This window comes from Urocitellus parryii, chromosome 4 (genome assembly GCF_045843805.1).
Source record: "Urocitellus parryii isolate mUroPar1 chromosome 4, mUroPar1.hap1, whole genome shotgun sequence".
Taxonomy (NCBI): Eukaryota; Metazoa; Chordata; class Mammalia; order Rodentia; family Sciuridae; genus Urocitellus; species Urocitellus parryii.
In genome coordinates, this window is record NC_135534.1 from 84377476 (window position 1) to 84393257 (window position 15782).

At 34.5% G+C, this 15782-nt stretch overlaps 1 protein-coding gene and 1 long non-coding RNA gene across 2 annotated transcripts; one reads left to right on the forward strand and one right to left on the reverse strand.

Annotated features, from left to right (window-relative positions):
• Positions 1-696: 696 nt before the first annotated feature.
• On the reverse strand, positions 697-9199 carry Cwc15 (CWC15 spliceosome associated protein). Its single transcript, XM_026396110.2, has 7 exons — positions 9108-9199; positions 7784-7924; positions 7091-7203; positions 6289-6377; positions 5251-5358; positions 1948-2066; positions 697-1217 (listed from the first exon to the last, which is right to left on the reverse strand). The coding sequence occupies exons 2-7, from the start codon at positions 7912-7914 to the stop codon at positions 1088-1090; spliced, it is 690 nt and encodes a 229-aa protein (XP_026251895.1). The 5' UTR covers positions 7915-7924; positions 9108-9199; the 3' UTR covers positions 697-1087.
• A 385-nt stretch (positions 9200-9584) lies between these two features.
• LOC144254158 (uncharacterized) lies at positions 9585-13854 on the forward strand. Its single transcript, XR_013343443.1, has 3 exons — positions 9585-9663; positions 11318-11411; positions 13635-13854. It is a non-coding gene; the product is annotated as an uncharacterized LOC144254158 (long non-coding RNA).
• Positions 13855-15782: the final 1928 nt, after the last annotated feature.

A 15782-nucleotide genomic window follows, 5' to 3' on the forward strand; every position in this document is an offset into this window, starting at 1 on the left:
CAGATATTTATATTATCCTTGCCTGCAACTTTCTTCATTTACCTATTGATATTTTTTAATAAGTTCTTAATTTCTATAAAGTCCAATTCCACCTCCCCCCAAAAAGGGGGGTCATCTCTATCTGTGTGAGGCTCAATTTCTGGTTCTAAATTTCTATCAAAGTGGCACCTTTCAACATAGCTCGGGTTTAGGAAAAATTCATTTTCTAGGAGTAAAGCTTTTAGTAAGGACTAGCTATCTCTCTCTCCCACTTCTACAGATACGGCCTCCAACATAACAAATTCTATTTCCAAAAGTTTTATGTTTGATTTGAAACTCCTCAGCTTTGCATAAACTATACATCCAAACTCTTAGCTCATTCAAGAGAAACATAGCAGTTCAGCTTCCAGGACAAAGTGAGTGCCATATGCTTTTCTTGGAATACTTAGAGCTCCTGTCATGGCCAAAAGAAAAGAAATGAGTACCTGCACAAGTGAGGTACTTTGTGCCTTCCTAGATGTAAACCTGGGGTGCCACTTACTAATTGATGACACTTCTATTCCAACATGTGGTCCAAAATGGAATCCCTTTAATCTTTCATCATACTCTTAAAAACACATGTCAAAAATATTAAGAAGTCCTAAATGATTAAGAATTTTTTCTTTGGTGAAAGAAACTTGAGTTACAAAGCGGAAACACATAGATTTTAAACCAGTGAAGAGAATAAAGGAAAAATTTAATGCATAAAGAAACAACATATAATTTTTCTGAAAAACATGATGCAACATTTTATAAGCTGCATACATCACAATGAAAAGCTGGGGACACAGATTCAGTTATTTAGATTAAAATCATTTATTACAAGCAGGTTCTTTTTTCCCATATTAAAAAAAAAAAAACATGATTGAAAACATTCAGAGAATAGAAACGGAGTTAAACCTATTCCCAAGTCCATTATCAATAAGGTCTCAATAAAGAAAAAGGTACTTTGGAACTTAAAATTAGGGAAGTCTATTATATACCATTTAGACGGCGGAAAAGGAAAAAAAAAAAACATCAAAATGATCCTTAACATTTTACAGTCTTTAATTAAGCACATAAAACTGTACTACTTAATATATTTCTCCATGAATTTTTTGTGAAATTCAGATCGCAGTGTATCGTTTACAAATCTTTTGTCTTTCTTTTGATCATCTACACCTTTTGCGCAGTTCTTGAACACAACATCGTCATCCCACCTGAAAGGAAAAATGAAAATAAAATGCCTTATAATGTTTTTATTAGGAGACAAGAATACCATGTGCATTGTAAAGCTTAGTCATTACACAGAAAGATGTTCAACGTGCACATCATTTGACACAACAAAAGAACAAAGTAATACTTAATTCATAAGTCCTGCAATCCCAGTGGCTGGGAGGCTGAGACAGGAGAATAGTGAGTTCAAAGCCAGCCTCAGCAAAAGCGAGATGCTAAGCAACTCAGCAAGATCCTGTCTCTAAATAAAATATAAAATAGGGCTGGGGATGTGGCTCAGTGGTCCAGTGCACCCAAGTTTAATCCTTGGTACCAAATACAAAAACAAACAAACAAAAAACCAACCTGGTTTCATATCTTTTCTATGTTAGCCATGAATATAATTATAAGCTAAGTCCCCTGAATCCTTCTAGTGAATATCTGAATGTGAAGAGCAGTCTTGGGGACCAAGGACACACGTACCTAATATACATAAGCTTTGTAAGGTTTCCAAGACTGCTTAGTTCATTACTCTTACCCTAGTGTTTAGATCATTATTTGATATGTAGCTGGTTATAAACATCTGCTGAAAATTTTATTTTCTTTCTTTTATTACTCGAAAATTAGAGAGAGAAAAATATCAGTGGAAGGCGGAGTTTTAGAAGCATTACATAATATACTTTGCTATCCAACTCATAATCTGTATATAGAATTCTAACCCATTACTTATAGTACCTTCTTTTAACTTTGAAGTTGGCCTGAGGCTGGGAAGGGCCAGTGAGATTAAGAAGAGGGTTTCCACTCAGAATGTTCTCCATACGAATTCTCTCTTCTTCAGCTTTTTGTTCTTGTTCCTGGCAATGAAAGAGGAAGATGCAATTTTCTTATATTAGCTCATTAAAGAAAAAAAGAGAGAGACTGTTAGCATTGTTTAAAGAGGAAAGATATGCATCAAGGTAGTTTTCTTTCTATTTTGATTCTTAAGATAACAGAAAAGCTCATGAAAAAAAAAATCTGGCATCTTTATTATAAATATTTCATACTTGCTATCATACAGTCATTAGTATCTCCCAATTCTGAAAAGCTTTGTGATGCATATTAAAGTCTGTTTTCTTTTGAAGAACATATAAAACGAATTACTTTAAATTTTGTTTTACATTTATAATTTAAGAACATATTAAACATAAAAAAGACATTTAGCAAAGCTATTTAAAGGGCCACAGACAAACTGATAAAAATACTTCCATTTTAAATTACTAACAATGTAAGCTTACATCTCTAGGATTAATGATAAAATTATTATTAATATCTAAGGAGTAACTCCTAAAATAAGACAAACAACCATGTACAACATTCCTGAAGTGTATCCACTTTGTTTTTAGGATTTATTGTCACCCACTTTCTATTTTTATACCTCTTATCCTTCACTAGTTATAACATTGTTTTCATTTTATTTTAGCTTCAAACTCAAATCACCTGCAGTTTCATTTTCAGAACCAGGAACATAAAGTGTCCAAATCTTTAGCTGCAACTTCTAGATTTGCCTGAAACATATTATCTTAAACCAAATAAAAATCCCATTTTGTTGTATTTTGAGGATGACAGAAATTGTTAACTTAGTAGATCAAGGGAAAAAAACAATTGCTCAGAAGTTACTTTAAAATTAATCCAATTTTCCATACATGTTACTGATTATTCATTTTAATATGCAAATATAAACAATGTATTTCATTTTTATCAGAACAAATAACTGGCAGGTGAGATTTTTAGGAAAATAAACAGAAAAACTGCTTTGGACCAGATCTTAAGCAAGTCAGGAACCATCCCCTGGAAGATTAGAACATAAATAGCTTTCTAAAAATTACCAATTTTTTTTTAACAAATAACATGGATGCTAAAAGTGAAAGACATTTCTTTGATATGCTATAAAAATTAGGAGCTCAAGTATATAATGTATGAAATTTATAATAATAATGTGTTAACATATAAGATTCCAGTCTTTTAATATTTGCAATATTATTTCCTTTGGTTACTTGATTGCCACATACAGCACTGGAGGGGAAAAAAGCACCAACTTCTTCCATCAAATATTAGGCACAAAAGGTAGCAGTAAGATAGCCTGCAGATCAAACCTAAACAATCCCTTTCCTGCTATTTATGAGAATGAAATTTTATTGGAGCATACGCTGCTTTTGTGCTACAACAGCAGAGCAGTTGCAACAGAGGATGCACAGGCTGATGACAAGGCAGTTCAAAATACTTAGTATCTGACCTTTTACACAAAGTTTACTAACCCTGACATAGGTTAATTAGTTTGAAAATGTTACTTTGAGATACCTCAAAAAACAGTTTATAGAATGGAAAAACAGGGACTTAGGGGGATAAAATTGTCATGTGACTTCAAGAAATACCAACACATTTTTCACAAAGAGATTAGATGAATCTCCCATATCTTTCATCTAAAATATTTATCCTGCCTAAACATCAACCAAAAGCATTTAAAGTTCTTTCAGTCTAGATACAGAGAATAGCGAACCTCAAAGAATTTGGAACAACTGCCCTCTAGTGGCAGACGAGTGATATTGGTAATGTTCTTGATATTTATTTTTAAACATTAGATAAAAACTGTAAGCTATTAATAGGAATTATGCTTTCCTATGTCAAACTTTAATGAGAAGTTTATTTGCAAATAATTTTCTTGGGACTGGAAGTAGAGTGCTTGTCTAGCATGTATGAGGCCCTGGGTTCGATTCGTAGCATTCAAACAAACAAAAGAACCCACAAAACTACCACTGCCATCACCAACAAAAAAAATCTTTTCTTCTTCCAATCTGAATTCTAAGACTATCTCATATTATTTTTTTTTCCTGAAAATTTCCCTGACCCTTCTGACTAACATGGACTTTACAAATCTACTCCAAGATTCTTATCATTAACCTTTATCAGTGTCTTCTCTCCCCCACTCACCTGCCCCCTTGCTTTTTATTTTTAAAAACATAACCCACGGCTCAAATGAAATCTATACTGACATCCATAAAAAAAGCTGTACTACTCTGGCTGAAAATGGGTGCAGACATCTTTACTTGAATGTCTTCTAATGTATCAAATTCACCATGTTCAAAATAGGATTCATGTTTTTTTCCCTCTGCCTAAACATATCCATTTTTCTGCTTTCCATGTATTACTATATGGCACCAATATATACTAAGACTGTGTGTGTGGTGGGTGTCATCTTTGCTTCCATAACCAATCACTCACTTTATTTGGTCAATTCTCCTCCTTGAGAGCTTTCCCAGCACCTGTTTATTTCTACCAATTCTAATTTCTATCATGTAAGTTAAGATTCTCTTCATTACCCATAAGGAGTATTGAAATAACCTCCTCACTCAATTATTTCCAATCCATCTTCTATACTTTTGCCAGAGTAATCTTTCCAAAATGCATATGCACTCTTACCAATCTACTGCTAAACTCTACTGGCTTCTCATCCTTTAGAACAAAATTCAATTCCTTTAACACTGGTTTACAAACTGCCAATGCTTGGACTCCTGCTTGCCTCCTCAGTTTCATCTCTTAATTTTTGAGGTAAGCATTCTTTTCTCCCACTGTATAACTGGAAAGACTGGGTATACAAGAGTATGATAACTTGGCATAGATTGTGTATAAAATCTACTGACAGGTTGCCTCACAAGTGTCTAGGCAGGAGACAAGAGAGACAAATTTGTAGACTAATCTTAATCATGTTGGTTCTTCTGACACTTAACACTAACTAAATGTCTATTGAACAAAGAACAAACAAGTAAATATGAGCAAGTTGAGGAGTATTATTCAGCATGCCTGAACTGTTTAGAATTTCCAACATAACCAGGATCCTTAAAATGTCATAAAAACAATCAGATTTATAGGACTTCAGGTGCCATAATATTTAGATATGGTAAGGAAAATTTCTAATATAAGAAGATATTATTTGAATAAAAAATATTCCTATTTTAGCATGTGAAGATGGGATATACAAATATTTAACCCTTAGATTTTTACCTTCCTGGCCTGCTCTTCTGCTCGTTCTTTTTTAATTTTTTCTAGTTCTGCAAGGAGAGCTGCAGTATCATCATCATCACTCTCCTCTTCAAAATCTTCATCTTCCTCCTAAAAACAGTAAAAAGCAGTAATTATCCATGATGTTGGAAGGAAAATGCACAATGTTAATTTTTGTCCCTTAAAAACTATATTTACCATATATTTTGGACAGAATTAATTTTCCTAGTGGGAAAATAACTGCACTTGAATATTATGATTAAAATAAAAACCAACCAAATAAATAAAAGTCTCACAAAAAGCTTAGAATACTTCCTAAAATGTCAACTCCTAATAAAGTACCTTTCAAATTTACATGGCTAAAATTAGAAAAAGGAACACCTCATAATGAAATACAGTAGGTATGTACAGGGTTCACTCTAGGAGAGACAAAATGATAGTATGTAACTTATAGCAATTTTAAGCTATTAAGTAAGGATGATCAGACATGCAAAAAACAGCATTAAATTTCACAATAAAATAATTTCAAATGAATAATAATTAAATCACACTTATAACTGAGCTTCTTGTTTTAATGACTATAACTTCATCAGTCAGTTCTAGAATTAATTGCTGACATATGTGTATGATTACATCTTATCTATGAAAGGCCACTCATTTTTTCATGTTTTGTAGAAAAGCACAAACTACTGACTATGGAGTCCCACTGAATTTTAATTGATATGCTAACTTTTAAAAAATTCTGCTTAGATTACTTTCCTCCCTAAACACAGAGGGAACCAGCATGTGCATAATGCATCTGATCATAGCTAATGAGGAAAGGCCCTAGGGTATAACTACAGGGAATGTTTCCAGAGAGCCCAATGTGTGCCCTGTGTATATAAAAACAGAAGCTCAACTCTAGGGTTTAATATAAAGAATTTAATATAAAGAAGGCACGTTCCTTAATAGACTGCTTTCATAGTGAGTTCTCTAGATATCAAACTTGTTCTTGAACCCTCGGCAAAGAAAAATACTCAAATGAAAGAAAACAAAACTTACATCTGTTAGAGGATCATCCGCATCAAGGTTGGCAGCAGGAATCTGATCTAGCCGAGGCTTCTTTGACACTGAAGAGGAGGTTGTATGTTCTGGTGGAAAACACACATTATTTAACTTAGTGAAACAAGTGCTGCATTTCTTATAATGTTTTAAGGACCTATAGGTATGAAGAATCCATATTCAAAGCATCATGCCATCAGGGATCACCTATTGTGACTGGCAAATAAGTCTTTGTAAATATTGATGGTAAATATTAAATATATTAATAAAAGGACTGATTTTAATATTAGAACTGCAACCTCAGGAAATTCAGGGTGAAGTTTATATAAACTGAAAACATTAAATCTCTTTTTTGGGGGGGATGAGAGTGGTGGTACTGGGAATCTAACTCAGGGCCCTTTACCACTGAGCTATATTCCCAGTCCTTTTTGTTATTTTGCTGAGGGTGGCCTGAAACTTGAAATTCACCTGCCTCAGCTTCCAGAGTTGCTAGGAATACAGGCACGCATCACTGCCTGTCTGAAAACATAAAATCTCTCAGACAGAAATCCTAGGGCCTGGTTGCTCTAATGAGTTAAAACTTTTGGTTTGAAATAAAATGATGGCTGCTGAATATCTCCAGGTCACCCTGTTCCTTCTATTATAGAAGGATAAAAAGATGAAATTGGAATAAACCTCATTATCTCTCATTATTTAATGAAGTAAAGCTCACAAAAATACGAACCCTTTCTAATTACTACATGAAAGAAAAACCATGGACAATATAACTTTAGGAGACAAATGTTTGGGACAGGGTTGACACCTCGGGTTGGACGATCTCTATTTTTTTCTCGTGCAGCAGCTCTCTCTCTTTCTTCCAACTCCCTCCTGAAGTCCCGGTTACGAACCTCTTCAGGGGCATCCTGAGTAGTTTGTCTAAAGTGGAAACAAATCAGGACAAAATGTTACGACTTGTCTAAGCCCAAGAAAACAAAATCACATGTGAATGGAATACAATTCAATTCACAAGTACAATTTTGTCCCTCAAACATAAAACAAAGAAGAGGACAAGATAAGAACCTAATCTGAAGGTTACTAACTAGTACTTGTGATATTTCTAATATTTTAAGAAGCCCCAAACAAATCACATACTTTCCTTAATATGGTTGCAGATTGATTAAAATGTCCTAAATTTTTGTTCCCATTACATAGACTCAAGAGCTTGTTACAGTATAACATTTATCCCACTAACTTGTGCTGAAAGTGCATAGTTTCTCTGAGGTAATATTAGGTACTCTTCCCTCCACATATGGAAATTCCTGGTTAATAGCAATTTCTGCGGAAGGAATGTTAGTAGCACTTTAAAAATCATACGGCATAATTTTATTGTTAAGCCCTCTGTTGCATTCTATTCCTTTAAAAATAGATAACCTAAGTTACATGCAGTAACTCAAACTTGATCATATATCATGATCATGCCATTTAACAGACGTGGTCTTTGGAAAGTCTTTATTACCTGTATTTTATCTTTGTATGAGAGGGAAGATCTCTGCTTGAATACTGCTTTGAGAGTTGGCTCAGATCACCTTCTCCTTTTCCTCTTCCACCTCTTGCAGGTTCAAAAGTCGGCCTGGCTGCTGTTGTCATCTTTTATGCTCTGAAGAAAAACAGTATTAAGTTATTCCCAATAGAATTCTTGCTTCATAAATTTATTCATCAATATCTATCCTTGTGAAATAATTTCAAAACTCATCCCTCCAAAATTGCATAATCTTTCTATACACAAGTTCGAAGGAAACAAACTATGGCCTAAGGGGTAAACAAGGAATATAGCTTTGCAGATAGTTACTACTACAAAAAATTCTGTCATGAGGATCTAAGTTTGTGATCCTGTTGTTCTCCTGGCTGCCAGGTCTTGGGCAAGTCCCCTAACTTGTTTCTGTCATCAGTGGAATGGGGATATTCCTTTTAGGATTATTGGAATTAGGGGACATGACATGCTCAATTTCTTGTAATATACAGTTTCACCTCTTAAGTTTTAAGAATTCTCAACCACATTCCCCCAAGCTTCCAAGATTTGCATTTTTTCTAAACTTCACAGAACAACAAATAAGTTAATCAAAACAAAACTTAAAAATCACTGACAAACTTAGTGTCCGGGAGGTAAGTGTGCTAAAATTCAATGACAGTTACATGGGCAAAATTTTAACAACCATTTGTTGATTTTCTCCTGTAAGTCATCACAATATAAATCAGCCCTTTTAAGGTTATAATTTAAGAGACGCAGAGAAGACAGGAAACTCACTCTCAAAGGATTCTAGTAACCAAAAAATCAGGAACACATTCTGTATGTTACGTTCAGCTCTGGGTAACCAAGAGTACCTACCACCTGGCAAATCGCTAAATCCCATTAGCGTCGGAAAAACAATGGTCTCCCACTCCAATCAAAAGAACAAGGAAATGGGAAGATTTTGAGAGGTATACCTCTCTTGATTTTCATAAAGGGTAAAGGCGTGTGTCCAGAGAGGGAGAAACAGGGTTGCCTGCTGCTAGGTGCCTCCGCGTCCTGCACACCTCGCGATGTGGTATCTCGGGAGCGCGCCCTTGGGCTGTCACCAGGAACTCGCTGTCTTTTCACCCGTGGGGGAAGGCGGTGGGAGTACCCCGGGCCCACCTAAGCCATAGGCAAAGCTGCCTTGGCGCTGCTTTCTCTGCAGTGGGCCCAAGAGCTTCGCAAGCACCAGCCCTGACTACTGCTCCGGAGCTCCTCCGCCGGCCGCGGACTCCGACCCCAACTTTCTTTCCCACCCGCAGAAGAAACACCTTGTCCTGCAGCTCACCTTAGCCGAGGTCTGACCACCTCCGCAGATCACACAGATACCATTGCCACTCTCAGCCCCCAGAATCCTCTGCTCCCAGGGCCAAAGCCTAAGACCCGGAAGCAAAACCCAAGCGCTTTAACCACCAATCAGCAGAGGCCCGGGTGGAAGTCGGCGTGACGACAGCAGGGGGTGGGGCTGAGACAGCCCAGGGGGCGGGCGTTTGAAATCTGTGCCTCAGAGTAGACCCTAAATATCATTTTTATACCTTGGAGAACCAATTACTTAATGTCTTTTCCGTCTTTTCCTTCCCCGACCCCCTCCCAGACTCCTTCATTCCGGTACTGCGTGGACGGAAAGCCCCGGGTAGCCGACACCACGTCCCCCAACTAGCGGGAGAGAGAGTGCAAAAGGATTATATCAAACTGTTAAAATCCAACGGCTCCTGCTTCCGTCCTGCTCCTGAGCTAGACCCAACCAGCCTAGGGAGTTGGGCTACGGAAAGACTAGTATTTTCACTTAATTGGATATGAAGAAAGAACAAATATGTACGGGGGCAACCACGATCTTTATAAAGGTACCATTCCTCAAAAACCTTAGACTTCAAAGCAAAGGTTGTAGTGGTATTGTTGGTTAGAATTTTTATCTCTTTTTTTAAGCGCTAAGTTCTAATGGGAGGGGAGATGTCAGTTTTAGGTTTACGACACTGAACGTTTAGAACGGTGGGCCCAACTGTCAGAAGCGCGAGATGGAATTAAGATGGCTACTCAAGCGTTAGGTGAAGTTTAAATAAGACAACGAAAACCTGGGGGAAATAATCACCAATGGTCTCCCACTGCTATCAAAAGAAAAAAAAAAAAAAAAGACCGAGAGCAGAGATCTTTTTTTGCTTTGTTTACATTGCTATTTTCATTACAGATCTTGGAGCATAGTAAATGCTCAATAAGTCATTGTTCAACAAATGAAAATTCAGCTCCCCCAATTTAGTTTCAAATGTCAAATTTTACGTAATTGGATGCTTAAACCCTCTCTCCATGGATTCTTTCTTCAAAACACTTTCAAATGAAGAAAGAAAAAAACCCTCTTCGCCCATAAAGTTCGAGATAAAAATCTTGACCCACGCGCACCCCAGCACGGGGGTAGGGTGGGGGTCGGGTTAACTCTCATACTAGAGCAAATGCTCCTACACCAAACTGTTGAGGAATAGATGTCAGGAAACTCTGGGAAAAATAAAAAATCTTCATTTTTATCTTACTTGAAGGTATTCCTTCACCAGTCTCACATCCAGAATCCTGAAAGACCTACTTAAATTGCTTTTCCTTCACTCTTCATATCCTATTCATTTGCAAATCTTACCAGTTTTTAAAAAATTTACCCAACATTTCAATTCACTGCTACTGCCCTCATCCAAGCAAGCCACCATCATCTTCCACTTGGATTGTGATTACTTCCTAGTGGATCTTCCTGCCTTCTCTTTAGCTACAATTTTACATATAGCAGCAAGAGTTATGTTTTAAAATTATTAGACAGCATTATTTTCCTGCATAAAAGTCTATTGCACTTAAAAATTAAGAATATGTTCTGAGGCCCCATGGAGCCTGACTCTTGCATACCTCCCTGATTTCTGGTTCATTCAGTCAATTACATAGTAAGCTCAAGACGTAGCCAACTGGGCATTTATTTCACAAAACAAGAAAAGATTCTTTGTTTTTGCACTAGATTTTCTGTTATCTCAGTCCTAATATAACAACTGCTATTCTTCAACTTTCAGCTCAGATGCCACCTCCTCGGTGAGGTTTTTCCTGACATCTACATCAACACCCCACCCCTCCAATGAACACACACTCTCATATAACCCTATTTTACTTTTCATAAAACTGAACACTTCCTGAATTTATTGTTTGTTGTATTGCTTTGTTTTTTATCCGAGAGGCTGTATCGGAAAGGCATGGAGAGTAAAGATCTAGTCTAGGTTCTAAATTCTAGTTCTGCCCTTTCCTAGTTTTGTAACCTTAGGCAAGTCATTTTCCCTTTCTGTGCCATCAATTTCCTCATGCAAAAATGGGAATAATTCTAGTTCCTACCTCATAATGTTACTGAAAGGATTAAGTAAATTAATACTTGTAAAGTGCTTAGAACTGTCTCAGCAAACAGTACTTGCTAAATAAATGTTAGCTATTATTATTATTAATATTATTTTTTTATTATTATTGTCTATTTTCCTATATTAGAACATAAGTTCCAGGAAATCAGGAACCTTGTCTCTCTTGTTCACTGGTGTATCCTCTGCATATAGAACAGTGCCTGGCACATAATAGGTGCTGAGTAAGTATTTGTTGAATGAATGAATGAATGAATCATGTACTATGAAATAGGGGAATGAAGTAACAATGACAAGATGGTGACACAGTTTTAGAAAATACCCACACTTTTTATATTCTAACTGCCTTTATCAACCCTGAGTGAGTAACCCCAATCCATTTAACTCACGGCCTACTACCCATTCTTTTAATTGCTAACTTTAATTTAATAAGCATGCCATGATTTTATTAATACCAATGTACATTATAATCAGTCCATTCACAAAATTAAGATTCTAACTAAAATGGTCTAAAAGTATTAATAAGAAAAATACTAAAAAATTTATACATAAATTATCTGAAAATACTTATCAGAAAATTGAACTATAAAACTTTGACATAAGCAGTTTTGAAAATATTAACAAAAAGAAACTAAAAGTTGGAAAATTCAGTAAAAGCTTAAAATTTACCCTATCTGCTAAGTTAACCAGAAAAAATCATATAACATCTCTACAATTCTTAATTTAAACCTGTTATCACAGAAATCTAGTTGGGTCCTTAATTCTGCCTAACAATCTTCCTCTATTTTTCTAATTGTTTATTTTTCTACTCAATAACATTTCCCACATTTCCCTCTTTCTTTATGTCTATGTGCCTCTTCCATTTCCTTTCCTTTCTCATCTTCTTTCTTGAGAGTGGAAGATCTTTTGATTTATCTGGTAAAATAGAAACTCTTAAACAAGGACTCCTTATCTTACCTCTGGGCATATCTATCAAGTTGCCTTTGGCTATGCCCATATCCTCAGCTTTCCATGTGTAACTAGAAAGGAGGTGACCTCAAACCCCCTTGTGCTTTGGATCCTAATCCTCTGGACTTCTTAATGACTGCTTTATTTCTTGTTTCTCATAATCTACAAAGCCATCCTTTTCAAATCATATTAATAGCTTTTGGACATAGTATGGTATATCTTAACTGTAAAAATTCTCCAGATATGACAGAGGTAGTGTTTTATAGTGTAAAAAGGGTGTTGTATTCAATAATTGTGATTGCAAAACTGGCTATTCTTAAGGCAGGAAGTAATGGACAAATTCTAGCTTCAAAGCTAATACAAAAACAATACCCCAAAGGGGAAAAAAGACCATAATAATCTAAAAAGAAAAATTTTAAGAAATTATAGCACCTAGTGCTTGAAAAGACATTTTAATCAAGGTAGACCCTCTAAGAGCTTTAAAATATATGATTTTTAAAAAGTCATGTATATGATAAAAATTAGTTTTATAGCCAATATGCCAAATACAAAGTCAATTGCTAACTACTAGATTAGCAGATAAATTTCATGTCTATAACAGAAAGGGTTGCTACGACTACTGTTAATACTAATATAATATGTACACTAATATACATAATATAAAAATACAAACAACCCAATTAAAATTAACAAAGATATAAACAGGCTATTCAGGAAGAATAATTCCAAATCAACAATAGACAATAAACATGAAAGACACTGAATTTCCCAATGAGAAAAATGAACATAACTAACAACAAAGTATCACATTGCAGCATTAATTAGTAACAGTTAAGCAAATTTAATAGAATTGGATATGATTGAGAGAAAAGGATATTAAGTCAGACAGTGGGGAGGTATTGTTACCTTCATAGTTAAATTCAAAAGTGCCCAGGGCCCCCCTAGGTGTTCTGTAGTCATTTTGACTCTTTGACTCATCATATTCATTTGCCTTTCAACTTTTTTCTTGAACTCACACAGCTGCTTCTGCTTTGAGGCCCTCAAACTAGCTATTTTCTCTGCCAAGATAGTCTTCCTTCTCCTGTTGGTCTTTGCTCAAATTAAACCAACCAACCCTGATATTTTGTTTAAAATGACAACTGTACTTCCCTTCTGTCTCCGAAAATCCTGTATACCATGTATCTCCCTTACTCTGTTCTTCTTTTTCTACTAAGCATGAACTTTCTTCCATGATCCTATTTAAGTTATGTTACATTTGTTTCTTTCTCCACCTTTTCCATTCTGAATATAATTTCTACAAGGGCAAGGATCTTTGTTTTGCTCAGTGATAAAGTCCACGCATCTAAAGCAATGCCTGACACCAATAGTTGCCCAGTAATAATTTTCCAAATAAGAAGATAAATGAGTGAATGGATGATGGATGATTGAACAAGTTTTAACAGGAAAAAATCATGTTCTTATGTAAAAAGTTACTGTCTTAATCTTTTTATATTTTAAAGGAGAAAAAAGTAACTTACATTCCACTAGTCTGAAATCCTGATTTGAAATGAAGATATGACAAGACCCAGAGAAATGATTTCCATTCAGGAGAGAATCTCTAAGTGAAAATTCATGTGCTGATCAGGCTCAATATATACCATCAAAATTCTAATTAAGTCATTCCTTCCCCAAGTCCAATCACGGCTGATTCAGTCTCTCTCCATTTCTACCAATTGAATCACTTCCTCCCAATTCTAGTAAATCCTTTCATATACAAAGTTGAAATTTGTGCTTAAAAATGTTGGATGTTTTTGATAAGAAACAGAAAACCCAATGCGCATGAGTCAAAAATTGCATTAATGAATAATATAAATAATGGAATCTGCTTTGAAATTTAAACCTAATTCTATACGAAAAGTTAGTGCTTTAATTTGTTTTGACAAGTAAGGAGGTTTTTAAAAAGTGGCTTGCCTTCTATCCCCAAATTCTGATTTTAAATGAAGACACTTAGGTTCAGAGGGATGGTTTCCTGGATATAACCTCAGTGTGAAATTTTCTTTGCTGATAGTCCAGATAGATTACTGGATAATATTATAATCTAACTACTACTTGTCTAATTACATGGTTATTTTATACTAATTAGCAAGCTAGACAATTATTACTAAGACAATTAAGAATAAAACTTACTAAAAATAGTTAAAATATCTAAACTATAGAAAATAAGAGAATAGAAAAATACATGCCAGGCAATATAAACAATAACAACAAGACTTTATGGAGTGATATTAATTATTAAATTATTCTTTTTTTTTAATTATTCTTTTTATTAAGTAACATTAATAGGGACAAAGATGTGCATCTTATTATATTACAAAGAAAAATCCACTAGAAAATAATGTAATCATGAACAAGTATGCAACTAACCACATAGCTGGAAAAGTGTGAAGCAAAAAGAATTTCAAGGAAAAGCAGACAGATCTGCAATCATGGTGGAAATCTTTTTTTAACATAAATTGTTCTCATCTTGGTAGATCATGCAGACTAATAATATTGATCTAATATATATGTTATATGTGTGTGAATATATGTGTATTATATATGTATGCTTATTGTATTTATATATGTATATAAAATCTTATAACAAAAACAGAATACACATTATTTTCAATAAACATTGAATATTTTTCCAAATTAATCAAGTATAAAGCCCCAAAATCAATTTCAATAAATGCCTGTGTGTGCATTTCTAAATTGTGTTAGTCTTGCCAATTTTTGATCTTTATATAAATATTTCAAATGTTTATATAAATGAATTATATGTACTCTTTTGTGTTTTGCTTTTTTTCTCCCACTTAATGTGTGTTGTATGTAGCTGTGGTGTATTATATAGAATTTGATTGTGTGAAAATACATAATATAATTTATTCAGTTATGTTTGCATAAATTATTCAGTTATGTTTGATTGAAAAGTCATACTGATATTTTCAGATAATCTTTTCTAAATATTTCTTAGGACTTTCTTAAGTCTGCTAGAAATTCATTTTTGCACAAGGTCTGATGGAAGGGTCTTGAAACATGGTCAAACAAGTTTTCTTGTTTCTTTTTATGAGTATCTTTGCTATGCTTGGCCTTTTTGACTTTACCATAAAATTTAGGAGCCAATTGTCGAGTTTTAAAAAAATACTTTAATTAAATAACATCAATTCTGTGGATTAATTTAAGAAAAATTGACATTTTTACAATATCAAGTCTTCAAATGTATTAACAGGCTGTATCTTTCCCATAATTTAGGTCATCTTTAAATACTCTAAAGTATACTTCTCTAAGTATATTTATATTATTGTCTTAATAGAAATCTTGCAAATCTTTTGTTTGTTAGCCTCAGGTGCTACTTAATATTTAATGCTATTGTAAATGACATCTTTCTTAGATTTTGATTACTGTGGCTAGAGTATACAGAGAAAATTGCTCTTTATATACAGCTATTTTAAATGCAAGTAGTTTACTCAGAAATCTTTTGCATTTTTCACATATCCAATCATATCATCTGCCAATAATGACAACTATGTTTCTTCCTTTACAGTCTCATTCCCTGCTTTCTTTTTTCCTTGTCATATGTTGGTTAGGACTTCCAGGACAATGTTGAATAAAAATGCTGAGTACAGGTA

Bases quoted from the DNA above. Each gene is read 5' to 3' on its own strand.
- Cwc15 (XM_026396110.2), bottom strand. From the start codon at position 7,914: ATGACAACAGCAGCCAGGCCGACTTTTGAACCTGCAAGAGGTGGAAGA. The intron at 2,067-5,250 runs GTAAAAATCTAA...TTTCATTGCCAG, and splicing joins CAGAAGAGCAGGCCAGGAAG to GAACAAGAACAAAAAGCTGA. The intron at 1,218-1,947 runs GTACTATAAGTA...TTTTCCTTTCAG, and splicing joins AACTTCAAAGTTAAAAGAAG to GTGGGATGACGATGTTGTGT.